We start from the raw sequence: 14,067 nt of genomic DNA, 5'->3' as shown, positions 1-14,067 counted from the left end.
CTTATAACTATTAAATTTTTTTCACTAAAATAATGCATGGGAACTTGTAGTTGCAACCAGTAATGTCGATAATTCCATTTGAGGTCAACAATAAATTAATTTAAAAAGAAATATTTATGGCTGTTGGTTTACGCCCTGCAATTAAAATGCTAAATGTGACCATATGGCCAAGATGTGATAACTATAAATACGCCCATAAATATGCATTTTTCACTACTTGTGTTTAAGGTATGGAAAACAGTGCTGTTAGCTAGCAATTAAATCTTCGACATTTGTTGTTGACATTTCTTATGATTTATCTGTCACATGTTTAGTTGCGAGTCATAAATAAAATTATCAAAACAGCAACACATTAAAACAAAAGCAACAAGTCGAATATTTCCTTTTTCCAAAAATATTTCAGTTTCACTTGCATCTCTGTCATAATTTTCAAAAATTTTCATTTATTTCCTCATCCTTGCTTTACAGCTCCTCCTCATCACTGTTGCTTGTCAGCCCATTTAATTTCGGTTTTCATTCATCTGCTTGCATTTTCATCAATAGTCAACCTTGAAAATTTCATTTCGATTTTCACCCGAGGTTTCGGCTGTTACTACCAACACTGGCTGACAGTGACATTGCCATTGCCACAGGAATTTCCTCAATACTCATTTATTATTTGGCAGTGTTCTCACATGCACAGTGGGTACTTTGGCAAAATCTATTTGACAAACCTTCAAAATGCTGCATAAATAATTGAAAAGTACTTGCACTTACTTGTAGTGTGTAGAAATTGACTGCGTAAATACCCTTTAGGAACTTTTATAAATCTTAAAGAGATTCAGTTTTATGGAGAGCGAGCTTAAATTGGTATTATTGAGTAAAGTCGATGGGTTAAAGCAAGGATATTATATTTGATGCGAATTAAGGCGGTCGGGTTAGGTTAGATGGCTGATCAAAGATCGCACATGGGCTGCTATAAGTAATCCTTTGGGAAGCCATAGAAAAGAAGAACTCCAGTATTAGAACTTATAACTTATAACGCTTAGTAGACAATACTAATTGCAAAGGCGTTTAATTTGCACTACCACCAGTTCGGTAAGATATCTGAAGGTATGCGCCCACAAAAGTTTAAGTCTTGTCCTCACAAACGCGGGCAGTTAAGAAGAGATTTGTTGTTTCCACCTCATCTTCTTCTATACAGCTTCGAGGGAAATTCCCAACCTTACTGCGCGGTCAATGTCCTGGTAAAAGCCCCACAACTAGGAAGAGGCTAGTTTTACTGAGGGCAAAAAGATAAGTAGTTCTATTCGTATCGATCTTGAGGGAAAAGGCTTTTGCGACAGCGCATGTACGGATGGTTGTCCAGCGCTGATCAAACTTCCGCGAAGCCCAGCTTCTCCCTCAAGCCTTAACCAATTCGTAAAGAAGCTAACTGCCTGTCCTCAAACGGCTTCCTCCCACCCACAACGCACTCGTCGGTATACGGGCAGAGAAGGAGCCGCCGGAGTTCGGTGTTTCCATGATTCGGCGACTCCATGATCCAAGTGATCCGGTTTGAAGTCAAAACGTGTGAGGATATCCGAGTGTTCAGATGCGTGTTCGTTTAAGAAACCAGATTCTCTGAGTCACATCAACCACCTTGAAGGGGTATTAAATGTATAAATGAAATTAAAGTTTATCTTCAAATTTTTTTTTCCCCCTTCAGAAGTCACTTAAAATGTTTCGCTTTAGTCAATTGCATAAATTGCATAACATGGTTCTTTTCCTACAGGGTATTTTATCTCACTTGCCTATTTGAACAGTTGTGTTGGTTTTCTCTTTCGAGTGTTATTGCCAGCAATCGTCTTTGTGGTTATTTTATTTAGCTTAAATTGAAGTTACTGCTCTGGAAATTCTATATAATAGACCAACTTGCACAATATATTAGAAGTCAAGTGACTGAGTGATAGGCTAATATGACATACAGATGTGAATATGATATAGGTATGTATGTATTTAAATATTCAAAGAGAATAGAAAGTGATAATAAGCGAGCATCTTACATTGGAATTTATTTATTCATGAATATCTATTCTGCCTTTTCAAAGTAATCACCTCAGATATACATATATATATATATATATATATGTTTAGTTCCTCAGCTATTTCTCTAATGCGATTTGCCAGTTTATTGTTCCATCGACTGCGGCTATCCGAGGCTGCTTTTTGCCTTTCATTGAGAGTGTTTTTTACACGGTACATATATACCAGAGCACAACCCTTCTCAATTCATCTCGCCTTCAAACGCATGGTTTTTGGCTACCAAATAATTAAAGAATTGAATAGCGCTCAGAGAGTGCATGTAGCTCTGGAAAGTTCAATAATTCGCAATGATTTTTATACAAATATCGTATAATTATTATTATTCTCACACATTATGTTAGTTCGTACGAAAGCTTGGGTACTTCTGTTCTTCCTTCTATTCCGATAGATCTTTGAAATTGGTATAAGGTATCATGCTTTATCTAAACCGACTTTTTAACTTCTTTATACAAGATCAAACATTTTCATATGAATTACAGAAAAAAATATCGATATTAAACTCATCGATAAAAAATTATGGATATTAAAGTTATCGACAAATTTTAAGAACTGTTGATATTCCAGCCTAAATCTACATTAAGAATTTCTACACAAGTTATTGTTAGTTAGTCCTGGTTAGTATGAGCACAAAATAAACACTTAAGGGGTTAGGGGGTTTGAAAATTTCCAAAAATCGATTTTTTTTTTTCTGTTTGATTTATTAAATTCTACAATATCTCTAGAATATAGTTCTAAATTTTAAAGTTTATCTGAGTAATAATTTCGGAGATACAGCCTTGGGAACTTGTGCACTCAAGGCTAGCTGCGCTAAGTGCCCTCCTTAAACGCGTTTTTCTCGAAACTGTGTTTTTGAAGTCGGTGGTCACGATTTCTCGAAAAGTTATCGACCGATTTAGTTCGTAGTGTGTACACTTTTTTAAATAATATTATCTAGTTATTGAACGAAGGATTTTTTCTTCTTTCGTTGCAACTTATTTTTCTGACCAAAAAATGCCGAAAATTTTACCAAAAATGAGATTTTTTGTTCAAAGTCMGAGAAAAGAAGGACAATTTTAATATTTTTTTATTTCCTACGTTCAAAAACGAGATTTAGATATGTACTAACAGAATATGCTTAGTTTTTTAATTTTATATGAACCAATAATAAGTCATGCTGTCCACGGCGAGAGCACTTTTTTGAGAGACACCCAGGGAAATGCGGTCTCAACGGCGGAATTTTCAACATTTTTGTGTCGAAATTTCAGGAGATATTGTTCGAATATATACCTTTGATATAACAAATTATATTTTTCAAATATATAATATGATTGCTTGCATTAAAAAAAATCGTAAAAATACCTTTTTTTTTTGTACCTCTGAAACCCACCTAACCCCTTAAAGGAACAAATTGGTTTTTAGAATATTTAGATACTTCATATGAGTAATTTAATAGTTTCTACAGACTTCGTCGCGAGAAATTTTATTGTAGTTCAATATAATTCAAAATAAAACAAAAATTGCATATTTGTCTTTCAGAGCGCCCATCTTCTAAACTACTCTTATCAATTCCCCGCAGTGTCTGTAGACGATAAGTGGCACACATTTTGTCAATATTTGATTAAAAAGAAAGTTATCATTTTTATAAATATTTAGTTTTAATTGGTTATTTTCCGTTGCTCAGTAATTACGTAGTGAGTCATAAATCTCAAGTACTTACAGAAATGCGATGACAATCGTCTTACAAACATACTTACATCTGTTTAGTCTGATGTAGTAAACAGAAAGGAAAGCCTGACAAATTTTGAACATAAAATGATGAATATTTTTTCTGTAATTAATTGGTGTAATACTCATCTTTTTATTCTGCTCTTTGTTCTTTTAGCTTCCTTCATAAATGATGGCTTCCAACTAAGAAATATTTCTACGGAAACAAAGAGGATTCAGTGGAGTCACTGACGCCAACGCGTTGTTAATTAGTCAAATTATAAGTAAATATACAAGCAACTGCCAAAAAATTGTGGAGAACAGTAAAAAAGGAATAACGCGAGGACGCTGCAGAAAACAAAGTTCACTTGAGAAGTAATAAGTACGTGGAATATAAGCCGAAAAAGAAACTACGCACTCAGCATATGTTCCACAATCACAAGCAGTCGATCGAGGACAACAACACTACCTGGAAACACCTTTCATGAAATGACACAGCTGTTATAATTAGCAGTGACACAAACCAGAGCACACGTTCCAACATTGTCGATACGGCAGTGCACACAACATAGTCTTAAATAGCGCAGTGTTTTCAACGCGAGGTTCGTGTATTGTACATGCTGCTTGTGGAACATCGCACTGTCAACACACGATCGTATAAGAGATCACGGTATAAGTTCCAAACAGCAAAAACGTAGTGAAGAGCGTAAAGTAGTAGCAATAGAGCGTCATTTAACAGAGGGGAACTGGACTAGCCATAATGGATTCTACAGATGGGCGCATTGTACGCGCTCCAGCGCGCCGTAAACGCAACGATGAGCAACTGGTCGATCGGGTGAGTACACAAATAAACAAAGTTATTTATTTATTTCTTATGCGTATGAAGATCAGGTATTGTTTAAATTATTTAATAGTGCTTGGTGGGGCTGAGAAAACTTGAAATGTTAGATCTTTTTAAGTTATCGTCAAACATTACTGTAAAAATGTGTTATTCGGAGTATTTTGAAAGAGTTTAGATAAGCTCGTTTAGAAAACTTCTGCATACAGTAATTTCAGCATGAAATGCTATTAAAGCTAAAAGAAAGAGTACGAATGAGGTTGATCAATAGGTTCCGACCTTAATATGTACATTAATGAAATAAGCATCACCTATCCTTTCTTAGAGGGAAGTATTGTTATTATCTTTTCTAATATTCGCCGTGGTATTGTAACAGAACTGTTGGCTAGCTATGTATATCTTTCTTCGAGGAACTTGAGCGTTTTCTACATTATATGTTCTCAATAAAACTACGGTATTCTTCCTTGCTAATCTTTCTCATATATCCTATATGGTCTTAACCATGTATTAATCTGTATTCGAGATATATTAACCCTAATTATATTTTTTAGTTTTTGGTAACATTTTCAAAGTATGGTCTTGTCTTTATTCAACTCATACTCCATTCATGCTCTTTTTTCTAACACTTTCTTATTTTTGTGTTTTGTAACTTGACTTTTGGTGATGTTTGTAACACCGAAAAGAAACCGTCGAAGTATAAATCATAAAAGGGCGATCCATTTCGAGGTTCACTCCTTAAAAAAAAAAGAAAGAAATTATCTGCTCACCGAAGTGTTCTCGCAAGAAATCCATTGATTGATGCGATGTGTGGTAAGTGGCGCCGTCTTGTTGAAACCAAATGTTGCCGAGATCACGATCTTCAGTTTCAGCCATCAAATAGTCAGTATCATAGCACGATAATGGTCGCCATTGAACGATTGATGATTCCACGAACCCAGAAACCACACCAAACCGTCGTTTTTTCTTGATGAAATGGCAGCTCTTGAATCTCTTCAAGTTGTTCTTTGTTCCAAATGCCTGTTTACATACCCATTGAGTTAGATATGGGCCTCAACGCTGAACAAAATTTGGCTCTTTTTGGAACTTTTCAAGGGCATATAGAGCKAAAAGATGTCGCTTGGGCGGTCGAGCAGCTTCAGGTCTTGCACAAGCTGAGAAGGTTCGAATATTAGAGTGAGGTTTTTAAATATATATTATATTTTAATTCTTTTCCTGGACTATCTACCTCTACGAGCTTCAAGTAAAGACAATATTTTGTCAGCAGGTGCTACAAATCATTCGCAAAAGTCCTAATATTTCTAAAACTTTTGAATAACCACATTAGCGCCTTTATGAAAATATATTGCGCCGCAACGGCATATTTTCTACTTAAATATGCATTACAATTTATTATTTTCTATTTAATATCAATTGAAATTAATGAAGTTATAAAAAGTGTGATTAATTTTTTTAAACCGCATTTATGGCGCAGGAATAAAAAATGTTCTCTACGCGCACGCCATTTCTGGCATATGCAAAACGCCATCACCTCCACCGCGCCGCCCGCCAACAACAATGTGCGCGATTGTCTTACAGCTCAGCCTTGGTTCTGTGGCGATCGCATGCGACGCTAAGCGGTGATCACTACCAAGCTTTGGAATCGTCAGACGCTGCTGCCAACACCACAAACTGCACAATTGTCTGCGGCGATCGGCCGCATGCGAATGCCAATGCACTCTAATGAGTGTAATACGAAAAGAAATGTCGATGTAGGTGTGTCTATGTGTCAGTGCATGAGCTCATATGCAAATCTGCCGTGACACAAGGAAATCCAAAGCGGTTAGAAATGTAAACGCATTTGTGGCGTTTTTTGTTTCACATAGATTTTTCTGCGGCGTTTTTGCTGCTTCCATTCCCGCTGCATTATCGTACACCGCCGGCTTGCGTTCGCCTTAGCGTAGTCACTTTTCCATCCAATCTATCTATCGAGTCTATATCCCGTGTGTTTTGCTGGAGCTTTGATTTATCTGGGTTCGTTCTGCTCTTGTTTGTTGGTTGCTTTGTGTGCAATGTTGTTGCCTTTCATCAACAACAGATAGTTATAAAGACAGTGGCGGCGATGGCGGAATTGTCGTTGTTAGACAACTTTTTCCAACACTCACACCACCATCGAACAACAACAACAACAACACAAAAAAAACGGTGGCTTTGGCAAATAAATGGTGCGATAAAATTGCAATTGTTTACGTTTCTTGTTGTTGTTGTCGCAATTGTTTTGTTGTTGTTGTTGTTGTTATTGCAAATGTTTTGGTTGTTGTAATTGTTAATGGTGTCATTGCTGATGCTGTTGTTGTTTTTGTTGTTGTTGTAATTGTTAATGTTATTGCCCTTGTTGTTGTTATTATCGTTGTCGTTGTTGTTATTATCGTTGTCGTTGTTGTTGTTCTTGTCACTGCTATTGCCATTGTTGCTGCTTATACTATACTTATGGTTATTGTAATAGTTGTTTTTGTCATTCTCGTTGGTATTGTGGTAATGTTGTACTCGTTGTTGTCGCCATCATCATCATCATTGGCAGCGTCCCCATCATTGTCGCCGCTGTTGTCATCAATATCGCCCAGTTGCATGCCGCGTGCAACTTGCAACACTTAATGGCGATTTTCTCTTTGACAACAAGCTGAACTCAATTGTCAGCTGCAAATCCATAATACACACACACATACAACCATTCATTCGTCGTTTTTTTTTTGTTGCTGTGTTGCCGGTGAACGCAAAATCTCAAAGGTTAAACGTGTTTGGTTACGGATTTGTCTTGTTTTCAGCGGCGTTGCGTTCGACTTTCAGCCAAGAAAAATGAAAACTATGAGAGATGACTTGGTTTAATCCACAAATCAAATGTCATAAATATGGAAAAAATTTCGATCGATTGTTATATTTTATGGGGTTGAGTTAAGTTAAATTTTTTCTAAAACCAAATTCATTCATTACAAAAAATAATAATATCTGGAAATGTAAGATTAGTCAGCCAATGTATTCTGGCATAAAATTGCTTACACTCCTGATATCAGCTATTGGCAAAAAGCTCGGAATCTCATGCAAATATGTTGGGTCTTCATTTAATCATATTACCTCTAGTTCACCTAGCCGTCTAAAAGTACGAGATCCGAGGTATTTTTCTTTGATCTTGCAAAAGCTGGATATTCAAGGTGAAAGTGTTAAAATCATTCTTCTATCCCATCATCTTCCAAACATCTGATGTAGTTCGCGTCCAGTAAGATTTAGTTTTAACTCTTAAACCACTGAAAAGTGGACTTTGCTGAGGTCGAAGAGTTCACTAAATTTCTTAAAATTTACACTGAGGCAAAAGGACCGCATTGCTGCTGGTGGTTGACCAACCCTTCCCTAGGTAGTCTGACAGTGAACCATCAGAAGCCAGCGGAGCTACTACCCGTTTCCGTTCCTGTCTTACCAAATTCATCAGCCTTGCTTCCTGCAGTACCGCCGAGCCCAGGCACCGAAACCAGTCAAATCATATAGCAGCTCGCGGCTAGAGATAAGGTGTAAAGCCGATTTAGTATAGTCACCTCTCTGAAGGTGGCTTGGATCCGAACAGTCGATCTACTACTACTTTGATGGCAGCCATCTCTGCTTGGAAGTTGCGACAGGAAGCCTAAAACTAAAGCTGTTGGAAAGTTCCCAACAGGGAAGCCTAACTTTTCGCCGATTTTAAATGGGAATCACCAATTATTTTACAAATTAATCTTGCTTTCTAAGTATGATTATACTAATCCAGTCCTTTAATAATTTAAAAAGTTGGAAGATACATATTTACCCACTTAAAATACAAAAATTTCAGTGGTTTTGCAAATTCTCCAGATTATCTTATTGTTTTAAAACTTTTGAATCCCATTTACGATTTTCTCATGTCATTGTCAGTGCTTTTCCATGTATCAGATCTCCACTACTCAAAAGCATTTCCAACCAAGCAATGCGACACGCTCTTATAACCGAAGTGAGTTATTTTTAATTATTATATTATCAACTCCATTAGGCATTACAAATCTGTCTTTTGTACATTTAAAAAAAAAATGTTTCATTATTTTTGTATTATTTTTGGCCATYACTCTGAGTAAGCTGACACCGGCACCTGTTTCTCGTCACTATTGTGGGGGCGTCAACGCAGTGCTGATAAATTCAGAAAAATATAAAAAACAGATCTCGGAAAAAACTCTTTGAAAACACATTCACTTCGCGTTGGCACTCTCTCACATTTTCACGCCGCCTGCCTGGCTAACCAGCCGACTGACTGACTTCACCGGCTGGCATCGCATATCGCTGGAAATCGTCACGGTGGGCGTTGTTATAATTTCACACCGCATTGAACTTTCGTTTTCTTTGCTCGCCTTCGTACGATTTTCATTTGATTTTTTTTCTCCCTCTCTCGAGAAAATTAACGGCGAAACGGTTTTATTAAGAAACGTGCAATTTCGCTTAAATTAAAATGATACATTATATTAAACAAAAAGTGGGAGATTTTATGCCTTTGCTTTGGTTTTAATTACTTTTTCAAAAATATATAAATAAAAGAAAGTAGAGGTTAGGTGAGGTGCAGAGGGTATCTCGTAGGAGGCACACATAAAAATTGTTGATGAGTGAAGGTCATATACAATTCATAAAAGCGCCTAGATGATTACCAATGAATTTTAGTGAGATAATGTTGTATTTTATACTCTTACGTGAGATAACTTTCACCGGCATTTTTTTTATCGCTTATTTAAGGACTGCCTCAATGAAAGATAACACATTGTAGTGTCGAACAAGTTACAAACTTATCTAGAGGTTTGTGATTTCAATCGGTATCATCCAGCTTTGAACCATGACTTAAAAGATCTTTCCTAAAATGGGACAAAATGAGCTGTCACGAGCGATCAGACTATGGTCATGTTAGGTTAGGTTGAAATATCGATCTTACGAGGGATATTGCTTTGACACCATAAAACGCTGTTTCGTTGTGGTTTCTAAAAACTCCTATATACTGGGTCATAGAACCAAAAACAATTGGCATATCGCATACATTTGCTCAGGGCAAGTAGTTCTGTAGATGTCCTGCCTTCTACTCCAGGGGAAAAGGATCAAATAGTAGCACAGGAGCTAGTCATTGACCAAAAAGAATTTCGTTCTTTAAGTGCTCTTAGCTTCAGGCCGCGGAAATGATACTTCAACTATCGATCCACAAAGTAATAAATAACCTTCTCAAATTTGAATGATGACAATTAGAAAGAAGCATATAGAAAAGGAGATTGAAATCAGTTAATTCTCAAGTGTTTGAAGGTCAAGAAGAGAAACTCTATAAAATTATGATAATATGGTAATTACAAATATATGGGTAGTCGAAAAAGCTTTTTCGTATTTCCAATCAAACTTCTCTCCCAGTTTTGCCGGGTCATCAAAGATGTGTGTAGTCTAGCGTTGTTCTATATGTAGAAGCAATCGTTGGGCCAGGCTGGAACAGCTAATAGTGGATGATTCCGTTCCAATCCCACCAAACACTCAGCATACTTTCGAGACGGAAACCTGGCTTTGCGACCATTTATTGAGCTTCACCACGCTTGGATCATGATCTTTTTCGCACATTATTGTCGTATTTGATCCCCTTTCTCTCGTCTCCTGTTACCATTCGCTTCAAAAATGGTCCATTAAATTTTCTTCTTCTTGTAACCGGCCTTTTTTGAATGGTTCAAAACCGTTTGATGATGAATATTAAGCTCCTTAGCGATGTCATTGCTGCTCCTGTGACGGTCATCGTTAAAATACAGAACAATAGATTATAGTCCAGTTAGAACTATAGCGCATTTGTGATTTTTTCAGAACTTATAGGTCTTTCAAAATACCTTTCAAAAGGTTTTCAACGACAATTACCGATTCCGTGATGAGGGGTCCAGTTTTCAGCGGTCTATCCTCTCTAAAATAAAATTTTTCGTCCAATTATAGTTCTAAGTTGGTCAAATTATTGAAATAAAATGTATCATCTCTGACAAAATATATTTTTTTCTTCAAAGAAATCATATTTGAATCAATTTAGTTAGCATCAAAAATTCAAGTTCAATGCACGCCACGTTTCCCCAAACAATTAATGCAATTGCAATACCAAATAAACAATTGGTAGGTCTCTTGCTTTAAACGCAAATGCCACTTAAGCAAGAAGCAATAACTAGAAATTTAAAAAAGGGAGAAACGGCAGTGAGAGAGCGCTAGAAAGACTTTCGCAATAAACAAGCGCCGCCGAATAGTTTTGAGTGTTTGCTGAACGCACAGCTGATCGCGCACGAACCACTTACGCTTAGAAGAGCCAAACGAAGCAGCACACATTAGAGCGACTTTCAGTGGAGAAGAGCATAAAACGTTTGCCATTTATGTATGTGTGTTTGGGGAGCAACTTTCTTCAACGGCAAGCGCACGCAGCTCACTTGTTTGCTGTTCCCAGCGGCAAAAGTCAAGCCTGCTAATGAATGCGAACGCGTTACTCTGGAGAGCTGCACACTGCAAATTTCCCAGAGTACAATTTCTGTTGCGCTTGTTGTTGTTGCATTACACTTCACTCGACTCCTCTCCAGTGTTTGTTTTTGGGCTGCGGTCACAGCGCGTTCCCGCAGTTGGCGTGATCTGTGCTTGAATGAAAAGCTGCGGTGATGATGTGGAAAAAGTGTGAGCGTGACCGCATGTGTGTGTTTGTGGAGCTCTATTTCAACTGTTTCTTTTTCATTATTAGTTTTTATAATTTTATTTTAATTTTTTGTGTTTTTGTTTTTCAAACGCTCAGCGCTGCTCTTTTGTGGCGCTGTGCAGGCGAGGGAGGCATATATTTTTCGGCGCTGGAGTTTATTTGCTGCATCAGTGTTTCTGTTTTTTCAACATTTATTTTCCTATTTTCAGGTATTTTTCTGTCCGCTCACTCGAGACGATCGCGCTCTGTTGTTGTCTCCCCAACTTTTGTTGTTGTGTGTGTTGTTTTTTTTTGTACTATTGTTGTATTCCTTTACTTCGCGTTGTTGTTGTGACTGTGTCTGCTCTGCGTTCGCTTGCTCTGACTCTGGTTGGGGCTGCGGCTGCGGCTGTGGCGTTTGGTGGCACGGCTTGGCCAGCTGAATATGAGGCGCTTGTTGCCTGCTAGTCGCTGATACCAGCGATCAGTTGGCCGCCTGTGTTTGTTTGCCTCAGACTCATTTCGAATTCACACGAGTAGTGGCTGTGTACGCGCGCCGGTACTCGAATCGTTGTTCTTTGGTACTCTATTACCATACGTGGCCGTTTTTACTGATATACATATTTGCTGTGCCTAGTGCCTCCCCCACCTACAAATTGGCCGTACGTTTGTTAAAAGTTTGAAAAATCGGTAAAAAACAAGAACAACAGTGTATCAGTGATTTTTTTGCGCTGCGAATGCTTCAATGCTGGCGTACATTGTGCTGTGTAAACTGCCGAACATTTTTTTTTTTAAATATTTTGATGAAATTTAAAAATTTTACTTTGCTTATTTAAACCATTTGGGCGTTATTAAAAATTATCATCAAAAGTACGAGTATACGCGAAATATTATAAATATATATTTGCATTGGAAAAGTGTAAAAATTGAATTTTAAAGCAAACAGAAAAAAAAAACAAAAACAACACTTGCATTGCTTTTTTGTTGCATTTTTTGTTGTTGTTGCGTCTTATGCGTTTTACTATAATGAACGTTTGAACTATTTCAGTTTTTGTTGTTTCTTAATTTTTTGTTATTTTTGGTATTTTTATATTTTGGTTGTTTTTGTTATTTTTATTTTCGCGTTTTTTGCGCATTGCCTATACATTGTGTACATTGTTATTCGCTTTGTGATTTTCGCAATTTCATTATTTTTCTCCTCGCTGACAGCCGTAAATATGCAGGTGCTACTATTACTTTTTGTATTTGTTGTTGCCTCTGTTTCATACTTTGCTTCTCATGGCTTAAAATTAATGTTCTTTCTAATTCTTCCTATTTATCGCCCGTTGCAAACAATTTGCTTTGTTCCGCATTCAGGTTGTTTGTTGTCCGATTTTGTATTTTTTTTTATTGCTGTTTCTCCCTTTTGCTGTAATTTTTTCCTTGTTTTTTTTTTGTTGTTACCTTACCATTTTCTTCTAGTTCTTTTTCCATTTTTGCTGTTATTTTTCTTTTTATTGTTGTTTTCCCATTTTGTTGTTGTTATTTTACATTTTAGTTGTTGTTTCTAATTTTTTTTGTTGTTTTTCCTTTTTGCTGTTAAGTTTTCTGCAAACCTTTCCAAAGTTTTTCGCTTAAGCCGCCGTGCTGTGACTTTTATACATATTTTCCAATTTTTTGCTATTGTTGTTGTGGTTTTGTACGTTTTACAATTATTATTATGTGTCTTGCTGTTGATTTTCGCAATGACCTCGATTTTTTTATGTTAGAGTGCTTTTGTTTTGACTCTTATTGTTGTTGTTATTATTATACAACAAATGTCGTTTGATGGCTGTGCTTTTGACACCGTCACCGCCAGCGCCGCCATGTTTGTTCGATTGCTGCCAAGCGGAAAATGTGGAAAAATTTGTGTGTGTTTTAACGACCATTGCGGTTGCTGCGAATAAAGGGAGAGATGATGGCTGACAGTTATGTTTTTGAAATCTTTTTACAAAAATAATTCTTTCAAATATCCATAATAATAAATAAGAAAATGTTTGTTAGTGGAGGTGTTAAAAAATCCGAAAAAAAAAATATTTCTAAATAAGCGGCAACCCTGTATAAGTTCCTAAAATGCAAAACTTCTTTATTAAAATTTATTTACAAAACTGGCTTGTTTTAAAAAAGAAATTAAATCTATGTAACTTCGCCTCAATTTGAAGTCTCTAGACGAGAATAGTGTTTTGAGTTATATTAAAGTGATCTTGATTGAGTATCGATCGAATATTTCTCCTGAGTAAGCTGAAAAGTTTCTTAAAGACGCCAAAAAATATTAATTTTAAAACTAAATTCAAAACACTCATTTATAAACAAACGTCTTCTAAACCTGCTTGTTACAAAAAAATTAAAAATTACGTTCCTCTCATGTTAGTACCACCCTATTAATACATATGTACCTCTGCAAAATCAACGCCCGAAATACTTTATAGTCTATTGACTTCGTTGACGTTCTACATATGTTTATTTGTATTTGTCATTGACCAAAATTCTCATTAAACGCAAGAACATGTTTCCAAAAGCAGCAAACGTGCCACGTACTACAAATACGCGCTTGCAACATTGTGGACAGCAACTGGAGTGCTGAATCAGATGTTTGTAGTTTTTTTGATTTTTTTTTGGATTAAACTAAATGAATGTGTATATGTATGTATGTATGTGTGGAAAATTCAGTAGCTAGTTAAGTTTTATGAGCAAAGTATGTATATTTTTCAGTTAAAAGCATGATGCTGGCTTTCAAAGTTGAGGTTTCACCACTTTTTGGTTTGTTTAAAAAATATAAAAA

At 36.4% G+C, this 14,067-nt stretch overlaps 1 protein-coding gene across 3 annotated transcripts in view; it reads left to right on the top strand.

Moving 5' to 3' along the window:
* The window catches only part of LOC108970074 (mitogen-activated protein kinase-binding protein 1), a 205,826-nt gene that overhangs the window by 78,799 nt on the left and 112,960 nt on the right, over positions 1 to 14,067 (top strand). For all 3 annotated transcript variants that reach the window (XM_018935207.1, XM_018935203.1, XM_018935204.1), the window contains exon 2: positions 3,926 to 4,582. In XM_018935207.1, the coding sequence (XP_018790752.1) occupies positions 4,508 to 4,582 (75 nt within the window). In that variant the 5' untranslated portion in view covers positions 3,926 to 4,507. The remainder of the gene's footprint in view (positions 1 to 3,925; positions 4,583 to 14,067) is intronic.

Source organism: Bactrocera latifrons, unplaced genomic scaffold (assembly GCF_001853355.1).
Source record: "Bactrocera latifrons isolate USDA-ARS-PBARC rearing strain unplaced genomic scaffold, ASM185335v1 scaffold_28, whole genome shotgun sequence".
Classification (NCBI taxonomy): domain Eukaryota; kingdom Metazoa; phylum Arthropoda; class Insecta; order Diptera; family Tephritidae; genus Bactrocera; species Bactrocera latifrons.
The sequence above is the reverse complement of the archived record's forward strand: the minus strand, read 5'-3'. Positions and strand labels throughout refer to the sequence as shown.